Source organism: Malaclemys terrapin, chromosome 23, assembly GCF_027887155.1.
Source record: "Malaclemys terrapin pileata isolate rMalTer1 chromosome 23, rMalTer1.hap1, whole genome shotgun sequence".
NCBI classification, from domain to species: Eukaryota; Metazoa; Chordata; order Testudines; family Emydidae; genus Malaclemys; species Malaclemys terrapin.
This window is the reverse complement of record NC_071527.1, coordinates 6,771,705-6,790,856: the sequence shown is the minus strand read 5'-3', so window position 1 is coordinate 6,790,856 and position 19,152 is coordinate 6,771,705. Positions and strand designations below refer to the sequence as shown.

The following is a 19,152-nucleotide window of genomic DNA, read 5'->3' as shown; positions in this document are numbered from 1 at the left end:
CCCAGGGTGGGGCAGCGCCCTCGCCATGACACCATCTGAAATAGGGGGAGGGAGCGGTTCTGAGCTCTCCCCTGGCTCCAGCCAAATAGGCTGAGCTGGAAAGGGAGAGGCCAGAGGCCACGGGTCTCTGCCGCATGCGCCCTAGATACCACAGCCACAGTCGGGGGGCAAGGGAGGATCCTGCCAGTCAGGGAGCAAACCAGTGCCCCCACCTGACGATGGGCACCCGGGTGCCTTGGCTGCACGCAGCTGCCCCCACCCCACGATTGGCCCCCATCACCCGGTTCCACCCACCCAGCCCAAGACTCAGCTGGCCCCCTCCCGTCCCCCAAAAAGGAAACACACCAACATTGTGGAGAAAACCCCTCCGTCCAGTTTATTTCCCATCTCCCCCAGTGCGGGTTCTGGGACAGTCCCCCCACGGGCTCCAGACGCTGATTGGGACAGGAGACGCGAGGGCAGCTGCCCCTCCCAGAGGGGATTTGATCCTGCAGAAAGGTCCTTGTGCCCGCGGCAGGGGCTGGCTGCACCTGAATTTGGGCTTAAAAAACGTTGTGTCTTGCCTTTAAATAACAATAAAAATCTGCCCTACCCTCGCCGTGCCCCCGCTCCAGTCCCATGGGGGCGGCTCCAGCACAGACCCCTAGGGGGGCAGCTCCCGGGGGCACAGGGCAGCTCCATGCTCCAAATCTACTCGGGACCCGGTTCCTAGGATGGTGCTTCAGCTGCTGACAACAAGGGTATGGGGGGGGGGGGTGCAGCCCCACCTGGGTCAGGGGGCACAGTCAGAGGCTGCTGACGAGTCTGGGGATGTGGGGACGGGGGTTGGAAGGTGGGGGGTGCTGACCCTCCCTATGGCCAATAAGAACTTTTGCTCTTTGTGGCTGGAGCAGGACGGCAGCTGGGGGACAGCTCAGAAGAGCCGTGGGGCAGCATTACCCCCCAACAGTGCAGTGGAGGAGAGCACTGGGCTCGGCTGGGGAAGGAGGACTCAGTGGATGAGCCCAGGGCACCCTGGAGCGGGCAGCGCTTGGATCAGGAACCATCTCCTGCTAGAGGGGGCTGCTGACCTGGCCCTCAGTGCCCCCACATGCGGTGGGGGTGTCGGAGCGAGTGAGCCCCGCCCCTGCGAGCCCAGATCGTCCCTGCGCCCAGACCCCACTCAGGCCTGGTGGAGGCTGCAGGGGCAGGGCTGGCATCTCTCCTGGGGGCTCCAGGTCCTGCCCCTCGCGAGTCGGGGGCAGCAGGACGCCCCGCCCTGGCCGCGGGGCTGCGTGTGGGTCCAACCTGTGTCTGCCCCAGCCCCGGCCTGGGGAGGCGTGTGCCGGCCTGGCTCCGGGCACCCACCTGGCTGAGTGTCCACGCCCCAGGGGCTCTGCTGGGCCCAGGTGCCTCCTCATTTGCCTCCCGCCATGATCTTGAGGTACTGCAGGGCGTTGCGGGCGGCGGCGGAGCGGGCGGCGGCGCGGGAGGCGGCAGAGCCGTGGCACACCGTGGTCGGCTGCGTGGACAGCTCCACCAGGCACTGGTACAGGCCGCTCAGGCTCATCTCGTCTGTGGGGAGAGATGGGGTGTCAGGGCCGGGGGCGTCGCAGGCTGAGCCCCGGGGGGACGTGGATGTGAGCACTGCAAGGTGTGCCTGGGGGGGCTGCTGAGCCCCGAGGGGTGGGGGGCAGGGTGTTCAGGCCCGGGGGAGGGGAAGGGGCAGAGGGTGACAGGCAGAGCCCCTGGGGGGTAGGGTGCTCAGTCCCTGTTGGAGGGCAGGGCGCTTTTCCCGCCAAGGCTGGCATCAGCAGTTAAGACTCTGGAGGTTGCTGCCCCTAGTCCCCACGAATGGCTGAGGAGCCCCCAGCATGCAGCAGAGCTCTAAGGGGGCTGGCGCAGTGCTGGGGGACCCTCGCCACTCAGAGGGGGCAGTACTGGTGGAGTGGAGCCCTCGCCCCACGGCGGGACAGTGCCAGCCCTCAGCGGCATGGCGGAGCATTCCTGGGGGCCCGGCGGGGGCCTGCATGGGATCCCTGCCCCTTACCGATGTCCAGGTAGCTGATGTCGAAGCTCTGCTCCTCGGAGAGCTCCTGCAGGAGGCTGCAGAAGCCGGCGTTGAGCGCCCCCAGCGGGTGGCTCTTGAGATGCAGGATCTTCTCACCGGCCGAGTTGCGCAGCGAGTCCCAGGTGCAGGCCGAGAGCCGGCCCTTCAGGCTGTCCAGCTTGTTCCCCACGGTCTGGGGTGGGGGAGAGAGCATCAGCTGGGGGCCCAGCCCAGCAGTGGCCAAGGGGCAAGGTGTTGGGGGCTTGGCCTATGTCTAGGCCTGGCCTACGCTTACAATGCAGATCTGCAGAGCTGCGCTGCCCGGGGGTGGGAAAAGGGACACGCCCTGAGTGCCACAGCCCTAGCCCTGATGCGGGCACAGCCCTGCCCACTTAGCCCACGCAGGAACCCTCACTTCTACACTACGGGGCCTGTTGGCACAGCTATGCCGTAGGGTGGACAAGCCACTACTTTGAGCCCAGCTGCTCAGCATGAAGGGGCATGTTGCAGACTGGGCCTTGTAGCCTCCACAGGTTGCCACCCCACCCCACCAGGCCCCTTTGTCTCTAAGCAGCATGGTGCACTGCATGCTGGGGAGTGTAGTTTCCATGGGCCGTGCCCTCCATTAGAGAGGGCAAGGCCCCATTGCCTCTAGCTCCCGGCATGCAATCTGTTGCGCTGCTTATAGTCTCCATGAGCCACCCATTCCCCTGCGGGAAACCCAGACACATGCCCCCATTGCCTCCAAGCAACATGGAGCACTGCATGCTGGGAGTTGTAGTTTCTATGGACACACCTCTCCAGTGAGAGGGCCAGGCCCCATTGTCTTAGTAGCACAGAGCACTGCATGCTGGGAGGTGTAGTCTCTATGGACACACCTCCTCTATCAGAAGGTGAGGCCCTTGTCTCCAAGCAGCATGCCCATCCTGCCCTCGCCCGCACTCACAATGGAGAACTGGTCCTCCTCCACCTCGGCCTCGCTGCCCTCCCGCTGGTCCATGGGCACATTGTGGATTCGCACCAACATCTTGGCCGCCGCGTTACGCTTGGCCAGCTTCTTGGAGGTGCCGCTCCCTGCAGGGGGAGACAGAGGGAGCGCTGCCATCGCTGATGCCCACAGCCTGGCATGGACACTGCCTGCCCTCTGGGGAACAGGGGGTTAACTCCTGTACAGCACAGGGAAGGGCTAGAAGAGGAGCCCTTTGGCTGCACCAAGGAGTCCCCTAGGGCCTTGTCTGGGAAAAATCATCAATGGGCGTGGGCCTTCAAGAGAGGCCTGGGATAGCAGAGAAGCTGCGGGTTGGGATTGAGGGGCACCAGCAGAGCTGGGGTGGGAGGAGCTCAGGCCTGGGATAGCAGAGAAGCTGTGTGTCGGGATTGAGAGGCACCGGCAGAGCTCGGGTGGGGAGAGCCCAGGGCTGGGACAGCAGGGGACTGTGGGTCAGGACTCTGCCCAGCCCCTCCCTGGCTCCACCTTTGAACACTGGATTCACTCACCCACTTTAGGGGCACCATGTGTCTCTGGAATGAATCTGAACACCCCCCCACTCCCGGACCCTCTTCTCCCCATGGGAGGTGGAGATGCTCCCATCACCCATGTCGCCTCAGTACACGGCCGGCAGTTACCTATTTCGATGAACCTCTCGACCCGGCAGGTCATGGTGAATTCCTTGCGGTGGGCAGGCCCCGACTCCTGGGTGACGGTGTATTCCGGCAGCCTCCAGCCCTTCTGAACCACCAGCTCCTTGGGGAGGGAGATGACGGGGCATCATCAGAGCCTTGGCAGGAGCCTCCTCAGGTAGGGGAGTAGGAGACTGCCTGGCCCAGGCACAGCTGGGATACGTGGTGTCATAAGCGCCAACTCTGCTCTGCACCCACCGGCACCCAAGCTCCCTGCCCCGTCCCCCCGCCTCAGCTCACCTCCGCCTCCACCCCCACCCGAGCGCGTTGCGTCCCTGCTTCTCCTCCCAGTGCTTGCCGCTGTGAAACAGCTGTTTCGCGGTGTAACAAGCTGTGGGAGGGAGGGGGGAGGAGTGGGAACGCGGCGTGTTCGGGGAGGAGGTGGGACAGAGGCGGGGCAGGGGGGGATCGCCTGGTGCACCCAGCAGCACCAGGAGAAGTTGGCGCCTAGGTGTGGTGTGAGCACCAGCAAGGCTAAAAAAATTAATCATGATTAATTGCAAGATTAAAAAAAATGGTGATTAATCATGTGATAAAAATTAATTGCAATTAATCAACGTTTTAATCGCACTGTTAAACAACAGAATACCAATTTAACTTTATTATAAATATTTTGGGTGTTATTTTTTCTATATTTTCAAACATATTGATTTCAATTACAACACAAAATACAAAGTATACAGTGCTCACTTTATATTATTTTTGATTACAAATATTCGCACTGTAAAAAAAAAAATTGTGCAAATCTACAAGTCGAAGCATGAAGGGGCATATGAATGTTTAACGCATCTGGCACATAAATACCTTGCAATGCCAGCTACCACAATGCCATGCAAATGCCAGTTCTCACTTTCAGGTGACATTGTGAACAAGCAGCGGGCAGCATTATCTCCTGCAAATGTAACCAAACTTGTTTGTCTGAGCAATTGGCTGAACAAGAAGTAGGACTGAATGGACTTGTAGGCGCTAAAGTTTTACATTGTTTTGTTTTTGTGTGCAATTACGTAAAAAAACAAATAATTCTACATTTCTAAGTTGCACTTTCATGATAAAGAGATTGCACTAAAGTACTTGTATGAGGTGAAATGGAAAATATGATTTCTTTTGTTTATCTCTTTGGCAATGCAAATATTTGTAATCAAAAATAGTAATAGAAAGTCAGCACTGGACACTCTGTATTCTGTCTTGTAATTGAAATCAAAATATTTGAAAATGTAGAAAAATATCTCCAACTAGTTATAAGAAGTTTAAAGGGTGTGATTAATCGCAATTAATTGTTTTAATCAAGTTAATTTGTTACGAGTTAATCGCTTGAGCTAACTGCAGTTAATTGACAGCCCTAGTTTCATTGGTTTTATCATGGTCGTGCCTAGAGGTCTCAGCTGAGATCAGAGTCTCATTGTGCTGCACAGACACCAAGTGACACAGCCCCTGCCCCAGACAGACAAAGGAGGGGAAACTGAGGCACGGAGCAGGGAAGCAATTTGGCTGAGATCAGTAGCAGAGCCAGGAAGAGAATCCAGGTCTCCAGAGTCCCAGTCGAGTGCTCTAGCCATCAACATATGCATCCCTAAGTCACCATGGCAACCTACCTGCTTTGCAGACTGGCTCAGCAGAAGTCATGGAAACCGAGAGCCCAACCAGGGTAAACTCAAGGGGAGGGTGGGGAGTTTGCCCGACAGTGCCTGGGCTGCCCAGTGTCTGTGGTTGGGGACAGCCCATCTGGGCAGAGGTCCCAAGGGTAGAGGAACCCAAATGCTATTGGAAGGGGTCCTCACATGGCGCAGCCGGTGCTGTGAGACTCACCCCTCAACACCCCCACACTTGAGGGGCTGAGGGAACCCGACAGCCACAGGCGAGACACATGGGACTGGGGACACCAGCTGTGGTTTGGTTCTTCCAGTGACAATCCCGGGATCTGAGAGCTGCTGAAAGGGGCCAGCTGGACAGCACCGGAGTCCCGTAACCACAGGGTGGGGGACAGCCCGGATAGGCCAAGTCCCCCCGAACCACCCGCTAGAGGAACCCGTCTGCTGAAGCTGTTAATGGAGATGGCAAAGCCTCAGATCTCCCATGAGCCATCAAACAGCTGTCAGGATTTGGGCCCAATCAACCCGTTCCAGCCACTCTGCTCCATCTGGCCACCCGGGGTCTCTGGTACTCGAGGGTGATGAGGCCTTTTGCTTCGCTAGCTTCATCCCCAACCCAGCCAGCCTTATCTGGGGCACTGCCACTCCTCACAGTGAACAGAGGCCCCCGCCCCACAGTGCAAAGTGCCACGGCCGCACCTACCTGCAGCGCCCCCACGGGGTTACACTCCGACTGCTGGGGCGAGACGGGCGACTTCACCTCCATCTGTGAGCTTCTGAGTGAGACACAACAACACCCAGTGAAGGGGGCTGAGCTGACCGCCTGGGCTGCTCCCTACAGCCCTTGGCCAAGGAGTCGGCTGGAGGTGCCAGGGGTTTGCGGGAGGGCGTGGGGAGCCACTGGCAGGAGACGCCCAATGGAACTGGGATGGGTGATTTAGTGGAAGGCACTGGCTGCAATGCCCCAGCAGGATGCTAGGGGGCACTGTGCTGCAGGGAGTACAATGGGGGGTGCTCTCTCCCCTCTGAGTCAGCGCTGACTCCAGACCCCGAGCCTGGCACTAGCAGGCAGTGCTAGAGATGGTGCTGTTTAGCTGAGCCGTAACAGCGAGGTCCTAAGCACTGGGGGTCACACGAGTCCCCCTGGCTCTTTTCACAAGAGTTGGGGTACGAATCCCAATTTCGGCAATTCCATTCCGCTGCCCCAAATACCCCCTGCACTTTCAATTACCAACAGGCTCCTTCTTTCACTCCCTGCCCTAAACTGCAGTTGTATCGCTGTAAGACACCTGCCATGCTCTGCCCCAGAGACGGCTGCATCGTGACACAACCCAACACCCAAAGACATTTTGGTATGAAAGATGCAGGCGAGACGTACGTGCCTCTGAGCTCACCAGGCCAGAGAGTTTCCCAAGCACGGCCCCCAGCATGGATTGAGTGATTTTTGGGTGCCCAGCCTTGGACCCTGAACATACCATGGCCGGAAACTGGCTTAAGAATCAGGTGATTTTTAAACAATAATCACTGTTGGGTTCTTACATTTGCCTGGTGGTTACTAAACCTTTTGGAGCTTTTCTAAGCAACCCCCAGGGCAAGACACCTATCCAGTTTTTGAATGGAAGCTGAGATTCCCTGTGAAACAACATGACTCCAGGAGCTGGGGCTTTAAGAATAAATACCAAATAGCATGCCGATTTGCAGTACTGCAGATAGGGCCCTGATACCTGAGTTCCCATTAGGCACCAGCCTATGGGCCAGGCTGGCAGGGAGACTACATTGCCCACAACCCTTTGCGAAGTACTCTACTGCCCCAAAGAATCATGTGATACAGAGTCCTCACCAGGCTTCTACCTACAGACCGGATGGGCAGGAGGACTACATTACCCACAACCCCTCCTGCCCCAATGCATGCTGGGATATGGAGTCCCCACCAGGCTCTTATAACCAAACCCCTTTGAGGTGTCTAAGTTGAGCAGTCCCCCTCAATAAAAAAGGAGGTGTCCCAAGATCATCCTGGGTAATCTTGGCCCAGAGCCCCTCTCTGTGACTTTCCCTTTTACCTGGGAGAGGCGGCAGGCAAGATGGGTGCTGCGGGGGCCGCCGCAGTGCTGAGCTGAGAAAGGGGCTCTAGGGAGAAAGGAGAGCTTTGAAAATAAAAGGTGACAAACATTAAAGCAGGCTTCGCGCCTCCGAGCGCAACAAGAACCAGCTCTTCCTAGCTCAAAACACTTGGGTGTGGCGCCACTTGGGGGCAGGAGAGGGACCGCGGGGACTAGGGATGTTTTAGTAACGAATAATACCACCACCCAGCTCTAATGTAGTGCTTTTCACCCACTGATCTCAAGGCACTTTACAGAGGAGATCAGCACCATTATCCTCATTTTACAGCTGGGGAAACTGAGGCACGGAAAAGGGAAGTGACTTCCCCAAGGTCACCCAGCAGGCGTAGAACGCAAACCTCCTGAGTCCCAGTCCAGTGCTCTAGCCCATAGGCTGCACCAGCTGGGTCTGTTTCCTCAGCCGAGCTTCTCCACCCCCCAACTCTCCCCCCTGTCCCTCCAAATCCTCTCTACTCTGACAGGACTGGAGTGGGGAGTAGAGGACGGGTTTGGGTCTGGATGCAAGTTTGCAGGTAAGCGATCGAAGAAGTTGAGAAGCAAATTAAGCAAAGCCCCAGGTCCCCACTCTGCCCCCCTCACCTGGATTCCTCCGATGCTGCTGGCTCCAGCATATTTCCCCCTTTCAGGAGCTTTAGGGCCACCTCTGCTGCCTTGTGCTTGGCTGCCTTCTTGCTTGGGCCTTGACCTGGAAAGCGGGGTGTCTAGCAGTTAGAGCAGTGGGGGGCTGGGTGTCAGGAGTCCTGGGTTCTATTCCCAGCTGTGTCACCCAGTTGCTCTCTGTGCTAGTGATAGGTCAGCAGCTCCCAAAAGCTGACAGCCTCTAGCCCCCAAGGAGGGACAGCAGCAGGGCAAGGAACTCTGTCTCCATGGCCCATTCTGCCCTGAAGAGTGGCCCACGGGGGGCTGCCGAGTGCCAAGAATCAGGGAGGTTGTTTCTATGATGGAGGCACCTGTGCCACTAGGAGCTGGGCTGAGACCCAGCCAACTCCCTCCACTCAGAGGCTACCAAACAAGACCTTAAGTGCTAACAGCTGAATCTAAGACCTCGAGGCCCTGGGATCCTCCCGCCAAGGATGCCCCAGGCATGGTCCAGATAAGGAGGCAAGAAGCTCCGAGTTCCATCCGCAGCCTGAATGGGCCCCATGCATCAGGATGACAACTCCCATCCACCTCAAAAAATCTTAGTCACCACTCCCTACGCGTGCTCTCACCGCTCACTACGGCGCCAGCACCTAGCTCTTACATAGCACGTCTACCCACAGGGCTCAAAGCACTTTATAAAAGAACCCAGACTAGAGGCCAAGAGTCCTGATCCACAGCCCCCCTGGCTCCAAGCACTAGTGATACCTTTAATGCAGAGACACGACCTATCAGCAGGAGGCAGCTCAGGATCGGGCCCCTCAAGTCGGTGGCAATGCCAAGGTTGCCCCTGCTTGGGAGCAGTATTTACCCGCCTCCCCCATGGGTAACTGACCAGTGCAGCTGATGTCCCCGACAGTCACTCGGAAGGTGAAGTTGGGCTGATGCGCTTGTCCCTCGGCTTTGAGTAGATCATACACGGGCGTCTTGCCTATTCTTGTCCCATACTCCTGGAGAAGGCTGATCGGGGTCTTTCCAGGATTGGAGGCAAGCATTTGCTCTATACTGGAGCGGGGGACACAACACAGGGACACAGGCTCAGAAACGACCACAGATCAGGGCTGGCCCTGGGACATGAAACACCCAGGGCCATTCCCAGAGCTGGGAAGGGGGAGCTGTGGGGAAGGAGGCAGTGGGAGAAGCTACCCCTCCCACACCAGAGCACCCTACTGATCCTGTGAAAGAGTCCCCCAGTAAGGGGGAAGGGCTGTAATGAGAGCAGCTACCCCTCATCTCATGGCAGTCTCCCTGACACCCCCACCCCCAAGTAGGAGGGGTCAGTGGGATCAGCTGTCCCCCGTGATGCCCCCAGTGAATATCTCCTCAGTACCCAGTTGGGTGGTGGGGCTCAGTGTGAGAAGCCGTCCTGCACCCCCTACCCCTGTCTGAAGATACCCCAGTACCCAGTGGGAGCAGCTGTCTCTACCCCATGATCTCCCACCCCCGTACCCAGTGGGGTGAGGGGCCAATGGGAGCTGGGGAGACATGTGCTCCCATTGGGGTGGTGATGGGAGGAGCTGCCCCCCAAGACCCGCCCCCGCCTCCCAGTAGTGCAGGGGGAGGGGCTGACCCCCTAGAAGACTCCCAGTGGTGGGGGCAGTAGGAGGAGCTGCCCCCCCAAGATCCACCGCCACCTCCCAGTGGGAGGGGCTGACCCCCTAGGATACCCCAGTGGGGGGAGCGGTGGGAGGGGCTGACCCCCTAGGATACCCCAGTGGGGGGAGCGGTGGGAGGGTCCGACCCCCTAGGATACCCCAGTGGGGGGAGCGGTGGGAGGGGCTGACCCCCTAGGATACCCGAGTGGGGGGAGCGGTGGGAGGGGCTGACCCCCTAGGATACCCCAGTGGGGGGAGCGGTGGGAGGGGCTGACCCCCTAGGATACCCGAGTGGGGGGGAGCGGTGGGAGGGGCTGACCCCCTAGGATACCCCAGTGGGGGGAGCGGTGGGAGGGGCTGACCCTGGGCCGCCCCGTTACCTGGGGAACCCGCCACTCTTCCTGGTCCCACAGGCCTCCTCCTCCTCACTCATTCCCTCCTCCTGCCCCACCGGAGCCACCTTGCCCGCAGCCGTGGGTGGGAGCCCCTCTCCGGCCAGCGCGCGCCGCCACCGACAATGGCTGGGGAGGCCGCCAGCGCCGCCCAGGGATCCCTGGAAAATGGAGTCCTTCCCAGGGCCCCCGTACCTGGCCTAACGGGCAGGGGGACTACGTTACCCACAACCCCCAGCGCAGCACGGCGCTGCCCCCGATGCATCCTGGGACATGGAGTCCCCACCACGCCCCCTCCATGGGGCCATGTGGGCAGGGAAGACTACATTACCCACAAACGCGTGAGACGCACACTGGTACCCCCGATGCATCCTGGGACATTGAGCTCCCGTCTCTGAGCCTGGGAGGCAGGAGGACTGTATTACCCACAATCCACCGCCGTGCGCTCAGCTGCCCTAAGGCCCGCTGTGATTTGTATTTCCCGCTTGCCTTGCCGCCAAGGAATAGAATGGGCTGGAGAACTACATTGCCCACAAGCCCTTGCGCGCAATAAGAGAGGGAAATGGCGGCCCTGCGGAACGGACCGTTCTGGTTAGCCACCTGCCGGGGTCTGCTGATGTCATTGGTGACACTCCTGCTGTTTCCGCCCAGCCGTGCACTATCTCCCATGGTGATTGGCTGGCCTTTCCCATGTCCCGCCCCAGTGTCCAATCCGCTCCTTTTATTGGACAAAAGCGCTATGGCCCCGCCCTCCTCGGCCCGTGATTGGCTGGTCGCCTCGGTGTTGTCAATGGGTGGCTCACATTTACTACCCTGGCGATGGAGGGAGCGTTATTGAAATGGACCAACTACCTCTCGGGTAACGGCCGGGGGCGGGTCTGGGATTCCCCTGGCCTGGGGGCCCCGAACCGCGCCAGGTCCGTGTGACCCCCCCCCACTGAACTGAGCTAGGTCTCTGTGACACTCCCCCCACCCCTGCGAATTGGGCCAGGTCTCTGTGTTCCCCCCCCCCCCCCTCCCGTACCCGGAGCCTGTGTCCCTCCCTTCCCCCCAACCGGGCCAGGTGTCTGTGCCCCTCCCCCCCAACCGGGCTGGATCTCTGTGCCCTCCTCCCCCGACCTGGGCCTGCTCCCCCTGAACCGGGGGCAGGTCCATGTCCTTCTCCCCAAACCAGGACAGGTCTGTGACCCCGCTGTCCCTGAAGTGGGTTCACCACCCCTGAACCAGGTTCACAGGACTGGGACCTGGACCCACCCCCCATGCCAGGGGCTGCCTCCCTCCCTTTGAACGGGGCCAGGTCTATGCCCCCCTTGCATGTTTCCGGATGGGATGGAAGGACCCCATCATCCCTTCCCCCAGCAGGTTTCAGGGTGGCACCGGCCTCTCCCAGTCCCGAGCTCTAACTTGGCACAAAGGCCAGCTGGCCCATGGGCCGCTCCCTGTTCCGTTCTGAGAGCCAGGTGCCAACTGGGGGCAGGGGCCACCCTGTCCCTGGGGGGTCGTGAGGATGCAGAGTTTGCTTGTAATTCTCCCCCTTACAGGGTAAGCAACACAGGTGGACCCCAAAGGGGGAGGGGTAGCAAATAACCTGCTGTCCTCTCCAGCACCCCTGCGCTGTGTCCCCTAGAACCCAGCCACGGGGAGACATCCTGGGATCCCACCCCGAGACTCTCCAGCACTGGGCAGCTGTCATGGAGCCAGAAACAGGAGAGTCCCGGGTGCTGTGTGTCGGCTGGCAAAGCGCTGGACTAGGTGGCTGAGCGATCTGCTCTGGCTAGGCCTGTGTCCCCTTGGGCATCGCTGGGCAGTGGTGGCGGCAGGATAGGACTCTCCGGCTGCTGAGAAATGTCCTCGGTCCAGTCCTACTGGCCCTAGATGCCTTGCCTAACCCTCACACCTCCTGGATGTGGTGTTCTGTCCCATCTAGCGGCACGGAGAGGGAGAGCAAGATAGCCACTTGGCTTTTAGCTCATGCAGTAGAGGCTGTTAGCTAAGGCTGTAGAGCGAGATAAATAGAGATATATCAGAGGTCCCAGGTTCGATCCTGCATGCTGACGACTGGGGTCTGTCGGCGTTGCGTTTCCACCTCTCTAGCCCCTTTCACTGGAGCATGTCACCTCCGTAATACCCACATACGGACACCGCTGGGGAAACGACGTGTCGGGGGCACAGACGGGGATAGGACCCAGGAGTCCTGACTCTGAACCTTCTCCTCTCCCACAGCCAGGAATAGAATCGAAGCACGAGACCCCACGCTTTCCTAGGGCTGGAAATAGAACCCAGGAGTCCTGGTTCCATGCTATAGTCACCAGACAGCCTTGTGTGGGCAGAGCTGCTGTGCGCCAGGCGGCAGCTGAGGGAGCCGGGCTCCCTGGAGGAGAGAAGCGCCTTGGCAGATGTTAGGGGCGTGACTGGTCTTTCCTTTCCCCTGTAGGTTGGCAGCCACGATACTTTGTCCTGGACAGCGGCATCCTGTCCTACTATGACTCTCAGGACGACGTGGGCAAAGGCAGCAAGGGCAGCATCAAGATGGCCGTCTGTGAGATCAAAGGTTGGTGCCCTGCACTCCCCTGCTGGGTGAGAAGCTCGTGCGGGTAGTGGGGGGCGATTGGACCAGGAGGGGCTGGCACACTGTGCTGCTGACCTGGGATCCTAGCAGGGCAACGGTCCAGAGTTTAATGAACACTGGGGGGCCAGATTCTCCAATGGGCCCTTCCCATCCCTTTCTGCTCTCACCTGCCCCTCCCCCCGCAGACAGACAGACAGACACCCGCCCACACACATATATCTGGGCTATTTCTGTCCTCCCCAGTCTCTGCCCCCTTAGGATTTGCATGTCGCTTCTACCTCTGAGCGCAGTTGTGGTGCCACTGAAGATGTACCTCACACCCCAAGGGAGCTGATCAGTCGTGTGGGAGGTTTCCCTTGGATTCAGTGGGTCCTGAAACCCCTCAGAACCCCGGCTTGGTCTGCGGTCTGCAGCCAGCTGGGGGTTTTACTGGGGGGGGGGTGGGGGACAGGACAGCTCCCCAGTTTAAGAATCACCACCCTGGAGATTATTCCAGGGCTTTGTCCAGTCTAGTACACAAATTCTACAAAAGAGTGTGTGGCTGTTGGAATCAGGCACAGAACCCAGGTGTCCTAGCACGCAGTCTCCTGCTCTAACTGCTAGACATCACTCTCCTCCCAGAGCTGGGAATAGAACCCAGGTGTCCTAGTGGTCAGTCCCCTGCTCTAACCACTAGACCTCACTCTCCTCCCAGAGCTGGGCATAGAACCCAGGAGTCCTGGCTCCCAGTCCCTTGCTCTAACCACTGGACCCCACTCCCCTCCTGGAGAAGCCCATGGTCTGCAGAGCTGGATCGTGTCATGCAAGGTGAGAACAGACTCTGCTACCCGAGCACTGGGAACTCGCCCAGCGACTGTCTTGTCCCTGCAGTGCACCCCACCGACCCCACGCGCATGGAGCTGGTGATTCCAGGGGAGCAGTATTTCTACCTGAAGGCACGGGGTGCTGCAGAGAGGCAGAAGTGGCTGGTGGCCCTGGGAAGCTCCAAAGCCTGTTTGGGCGAGAGCAGGAGCCAGAAGGACAAAGGTGGGTCCTTCCTGAAGGGAGAGGGTGGGCACCATGCAAGGGAAACGGTGATCTCTCTTGGGGTGGGTCAGATCTGGGCCTGGAATAGCGGGCAGGGGGGAGCTGTACGGCAGGAGTAAGGGACAGATCGGGGGGTTGGGGGAGCCCAGCCCTGGGGCAGCAGGAGGCAGAGGGTTGGGACTGAGGGACATCGGCCAAGACTGCAGCAGTAGAGGGGTGTGGAAGGCCTGGCTGCACCCTTCAGTTTTGCGATGGGGCGGGCAGCAGAGAAGGGCTCAGGTGTGGGCATTCCCTCCTCCTTAGTAAACAGTCACTCGTCTGTGACTGCAGAGAACTGGAATTTCATGCTTCTGACCTGCTGGTTATGGGGTGGGGGGCCCAGTAGTGGATGGTCTGACCCCAAAGCCCCAGCCCACTAGAGGGTGCTGTGAGGTGGTGGGGGATCAGTGAGGGGGCGCACTCTCCCCTTGCAATGAGCACAGACCCCAGAGTGCAGTGGTAGTAGGCACTAGGTTACAGAGAGTGAGGCTCAGTAGGAGGCGCTCTCCCCTTTGGGTCAATGCTGAGCCCAGAGCAGCCCTACGGGGTGTTGCGCTGGAGAGTGGGTGACTCCAGTAGGGGGTGCTTTTTCCTCTCTGGGTCAGTGCTGAGCCCAATGCCACCACACAGGACAGGTCCACTTATTAACAAGCCCAATGCACGCTGTAAGAACTGGGGCATCAACCCCTGTGTCCTGGCTAAATTCCAACATGGTTCATTCCATTCTGGCTCCCCTGACAGTTTCTGCTGGATCCTCTGTTTTTCTTTACTTCCTGTCTTAGACTAGTGCAGTGTTACTGCAGGTTGTTAAACAGATGCTACGTTCCACCCCAGAGGTGGCTGCATTTCAGTGGCAGGGGCGAAGCAATCCCTGTATGTACCATACAGGGCCTGGGGCTTCCAGAGGAGCAGGATAGGAATGAGGCAATATTGATCTTCCCGTCTCTCTGCAGATATGCACCTGAGCAGCGAGTCCCTGGGCCGGAAGCTGTCGGAGCTACGGCTGTACTGCGACGTGCTGACTCAGCAAGTCTTGGACGTCCAGGAGTCCACACGGCCCCAGGACAACGGCTCCCCTCTCGATATTGAGGTTCAAAGGGAGCGGGGAGGTTAAAGGGGAACTGTTGGGTTTTAGGAGGATCTGGAGGACACCGGTCCTGGCTACCCTCTCCCTCCAGCCGGGGCACAAAAGCCGCCTGATTCCAGCAGCTCAGCGAGGGCTGCGGCACACAGTGTAGAGTCAACCAGCGGAACTCCCTGCTGCAGGGCTGTGCTGCGATGTCGCCGGGATCCTCATGGGGTATGAGGCTTCACGGCATAAGCGGATGGGGCAGGGTCCAGGAGTGAAAGTGGATGTGACCCCCCTGATCTAACCGCTAGACCCCACTCTGCGCCCATAGGGGGGAAAGAACCCAAGAATCCCGATTCCCACTCCCCTGCTCTATCCACTAGGCATGACTCTCTCTCCAAAGCTCCTTCTCTTCTGAGCAATGCCTTGGCACGCATGTCTGCGATGCCACAGAGCCAGCTAAAAAAGGGGCAGGGAGGTCACTGACTCACTGGGTGGCCAGGGCAAGTCACTGCCCCTCTCTTTGCCTCGGTTTCCCCACCTGTACAGTAGGCTTGGGGAGGCTGGTGCTACAGAAGCGCGAAGGATTGTGGGTGGCCGTTCCTCTCGGTAACCCTCTGTCCTCCCTATTCCCAGAAGATGAACGAAGCCTCCTCTCTGCTCAGAGCCACCTGCAGCCAGTTCATCTCCACGCTGGAGGAGTGCATGAAATTCGCCAACGCCCGCCTGGCACCTGAGCTCTACCAGCCCTCGCCGGCCCCCCTGCCCCAGGACTTCGTGGGCACCAAGCTCCCGCACTCCCATAGAGTAAGACCCTCCCTGGGGCAGGGGGGCAGCATTTGGACTAGCAATGGCATCTGTCTAGGACAGATCATAAATCCTGCATGCTTCGTTTCTTTGCCAGCCCCAAGTGCAGAGACGGGGCTGTGTGGGTCGGCTGGGAGCTAGCCAGGCTCTGGTCATGGCCTCAGAGAGGGCAGAGCCCTGGCAGTCCCAGGGCAAGCTTCTGAGCAGGGTGTCTGGGGTCAGTTTATCCTTGGCCTCTTTGCTAAGGACGTTGCTATGATCCCAGCGTGGCGCATGCTGGCCCCCTGGCTATCATCAGATGTGTGCCCGCGCTGGCAGTCTGAGCTGGATCTGAACTAGCTCCAGAGCTGCCCGGTGCCCCCAGCTCGCTCGGTTCCATCTGACCCTCCCGCTTTCTGGCCTCACAGGTGAGACGCTCCCTCAGCCATACGGGCATCGTGTCCCCCGACAGGTGAGCAGGTTGGCCGAGGGGGAAGGGAGGGGGGCTCCCGGGTGGCACAGAGGGGCTGTTTCACTCTGTGCTGGGTGAGGATCCTGTGGTCCCTGCGCTCGGCTGCGGGGTTGAGACCGAGCAGGATGCGGGCACAGGCAGGCAGCTGGCTTCTGGGTGCCCACGACATGGGTCCTGGCTCCCTCCAAGCCAGGCCCTCGCCCTGCATGGTGCCACCCCAGCTCCCCTAGCTGGAGATGGGGAAGGTCCCCAGCCCCCTGGGTGGGTAGACTGGATGGGAGAGGGGAGCGATTAGCCGGGCTCTCCCTTGGATGCCCACACTTGGTGCCCATCCCCAAGCCAAGGCTCTCACCCTGCCCCCCCTCTTGCAGAGGGGCGGAGGCGCCCCGGCCCCCGGTTCCACCACAGAAGGGCGCCATGACGGTGGTGCGCAACCTGGAGGAGATGGTGATGTTCCGTTCGCAGCACTGGAGCCAGCAGGGCCCCGTACCGGATAGCCCTGTCGGCACCATCGTGGAGGAGAGGGAAGGTAGGAGCGGCGGGGCAGCCTCCCCACCACCAGGGGGAGCTGGCACAGTGCAGTGTGGTCACATGGCCAGCTGGGGGCAACTGGCTTCTTGTCCCATTGCAAATGATTACAGGGATTGAAGGACAGCATCAGCCCCTGCCCCGCCCCCCTCCAGCTCCACCCTGGAGGGCACTCCCCTTCCCTCCCCCCCCACATAGGCCCTTTGGGGCTGAGGTTCATGGCTCCCATGTGTCACTCCCAAGCTGTCTCCTGTGGGCAGGTGTCCGTCTCCATGCTGACGGGCAGCCAGGGCCCCACTGGTGAGAGGGGAGCAGGGGAAGCAGATTCTAGTGGACCAAGCACAGGCCTGTGAACCAGGACTCTTGGGCTCCATTCCCAGCTCTGCAAGACAAGGGGCGAGTCCCTCCCTGTGCCTCAATTTCCCCCAGGATGGTGACGCTGACAGCCTCTGGAGGTGGCAGTGGTGGGTTAGATGAGTCTGTCCTGCGCAGGAAGTAACAGGAACCGAGTGACTCTCTGAGGGTACCTTGCCCATGCCCCCTGCCTGATCCAGCCTGGGGACTGGAGCCCTGAGCCAGAGCCCCCCAGAGGCCAGAAGCTGCTGCTCTCCCTAATTCCTCCTCCCCTCCCTCGCCAGAGGCACCGCTGCCCACACAAGGGTCCCCGGCGGAATCGGCTGGCAGTGACAAGCGGAAGTGAGCGACACCAGGATCCAGGCGCTGCCTCTGGCTCACGTTGGGGGCTTGGGAACTTCTCGGTGCTTGGGAGCTGCCAGGGACCAGCAGAGAACAATGGGGCCGTGTTCTCCCCTCAACTCCTCAGGCTGGCCCCCACCTGTTTCCCCCCCTCGCCCTGCGCTGGTCCCAGCTCTGCAGGGAGCGGCGCGGTGCCCTTCTGGGAAGGGAGTAATGTCTAGCAGGTAGAGCAGGGGACTGGGCATCAGGATGCTTTAGTCCTGTGACCAGGGGCGGATCACCTCCATGCTCTGCATCCATTTCCCCGTCTGCACGGGGGAGGGTCTGGAAATGGCTTGGATGTGCAGGCGGAAGAGGCCAGAGGGGCGCTGTGGGGTGGTACTGATCAGCGGGTGCCATGGGCGGTGGGAACGCAGGCTCTCCGGGATGAGGGGACAGAGCTCCCATCCTGGGATGGGGCAAAGGGGGCCTCATCCCAGGAGCAGAAGAGCAACATTCTCCTTGGTGCTGATCTCCCCTGGGCATGGTGCCCTGGCACCTGTGCTGGCCTTATGCCCTGTCTCTAGGTCTGGGGAAGGTGGGGGAAATCTGCAGAGCATGAAACCGGAAAACTGCCCCCTCTCTGCTCCCCAGCCCACAGAGCCCAAACGCCTGCTGCCCCAGCCTCTTGTCCCCTCCCCCTCGCTGTGATGCTGTGCGTGATGCCATCAGTGCAGGAGGGAGGGATCCGGGGTGTCTGCCATCACCAGCCAACACAGTATTAGAGCCTCAGAGAGCCAGCCAGCGTGCTGGTGCTAATGGCCAAATGCAATCCAGCAGGATCCCCTGTTATCCACAGGAGCACAGCCGGTGTCCCCGCTATGTGGTGTGTCAGGGGAGAGCTCTCCCTGCCCAGGAAATAGTACTGCCCCCCAAAAATGGGGCTAAGAGGGGATCTTGCTCTTCTACCTCTTGTCCCATCCAGTTGGTGCCCAGTTCGGTGCCATGGTGCATCAAAGCACCTCTTACAGCCAGGCTTCACCCAGCAGGGGGCGCCCTCTTCACTTTCTCGTCACAGCCTCTGGATCCAGTGGGCGGGTGAGAGGAGGCTGGTTCCTATGATCTGTCTGGGTGCCTCCCTCTGGCCAGTTCCCATCTGCGCTCTGCTGACGGTTCAAGCCAAGGCCAGAAGCGAGAGCCCAGCTGGCTCTCCTGCCGCAAGGGCTGCTGGGAGCAAAGCCTACGGCTTGGGGAAAGTAGAAGCAGAGATGAGGAGAAAGATGGTGCCAGGGGAGGGTTGGCTCCTCCCACCCGGACTTCACCTGAGTCAGGTGACTACACCCAATGCTAAACTCTTTGGACACTACAGCAAGGACCTGGCCGATTCTCATGGAGCTGCAGAACAGTCCCTGCTCTTGTCCTCTGGCTCTTTATCCTTTGACACAGGATTTTGTGTCACTAGGTTGGGACTGTTTTTTTGCCGAGGGAAGGCAGCCGTTTCTGCGGAGAGCTCTGCCAAAGATCAGGCCTTGCAATAAAGACTCTAATTTTGAAACAAGTGGCTCGTCTCCATGTGTCTCTTTCCCCCGTGGGGGCTTTTCCCCAGGGCCCGTGGAAGGCGCAGCTGCACAGTGTGGGAAGGCGGCTCTGGAGTCGCTAAAGCCTGAAATTGCTGCAGAACGAAACTGCTTCATCGGAATCGGCAAGCGAAAGGAAGTGCCTGAATCTTCGTGGCTCCGACCCAAACCGCTGGGTCGTTCACGGCGGCTACTGTTTGTTCTTCCCGTCTTGATCCAGGCATCCTTCCGAGCTCTTCCAGACTCTGGGAGCGGCAGGAGGTTCCTGCAGCTCCCCGGGTGTTTAAGCAAAATACAGACCTTGCTTCAAAGCAGCTGTGAAATTCTCTTGGTGTCTTGATCCAACACGGCCTATTTCCCGTTCTTT

General features: G+C 59.6%; 2 protein-coding genes across 3 annotated transcripts; one reads left to right on the top strand and one right to left on the bottom strand.

The window, feature by feature from the left end:
* Positions 1-350: 350 nt before the first annotated feature.
* On the bottom strand, positions 351-10,188 carry TARBP2 (TARBP2 subunit of RISC loading complex). Of its 2 annotated transcripts, none has more exons than XM_054012828.1 (9): positions 10,033-10,188; positions 8,893-9,062; positions 7,998-8,103; positions 7,359-7,442; positions 6,002-6,074; positions 3,656-3,773; positions 2,976-3,103; positions 2,030-2,222; positions 351-1,554 (listed from the first exon to the last, which is right to left on the bottom strand). In XM_054012828.1, the coding sequence occupies exons 1-9, from the start codon at positions 10,083-10,085 to the stop codon at positions 1,397-1,399; spliced, it is 1,083 nt and encodes a 360-aa protein (XP_053868803.1). In that variant the 5' UTR covers positions 10,086-10,188; the 3' UTR covers positions 351-1,396. The 2 variants fall into 2 exon arrangements, with proteins under 2 accessions (XP_053868803.1, XP_053868804.1); XM_054012829.1 differs by having other exon boundaries at positions 10,113-10,149.
* A 634-nt stretch (positions 10,189-10,822) lies between these two features.
* On the top strand, positions 10,823-18,767 carry LOC128828296 (pleckstrin homology domain-containing family A member 3-like). Its single transcript, XM_054012830.1, has 8 exons — positions 10,823-10,903; positions 12,479-12,595; positions 13,484-13,639; positions 14,632-14,768; positions 15,384-15,554; positions 15,962-16,005; positions 16,377-16,534; positions 17,172-18,767. The coding sequence occupies exons 1-8, from the start codon at positions 10,864-10,866 to the stop codon at positions 17,231-17,233; spliced, it is 885 nt and encodes a 294-aa protein (XP_053868805.1). The 5' UTR covers positions 10,823-10,863; the 3' UTR covers positions 17,234-18,767.
* The last annotated feature ends 385 nt before the right edge of the window (positions 18,768-19,152 follow it).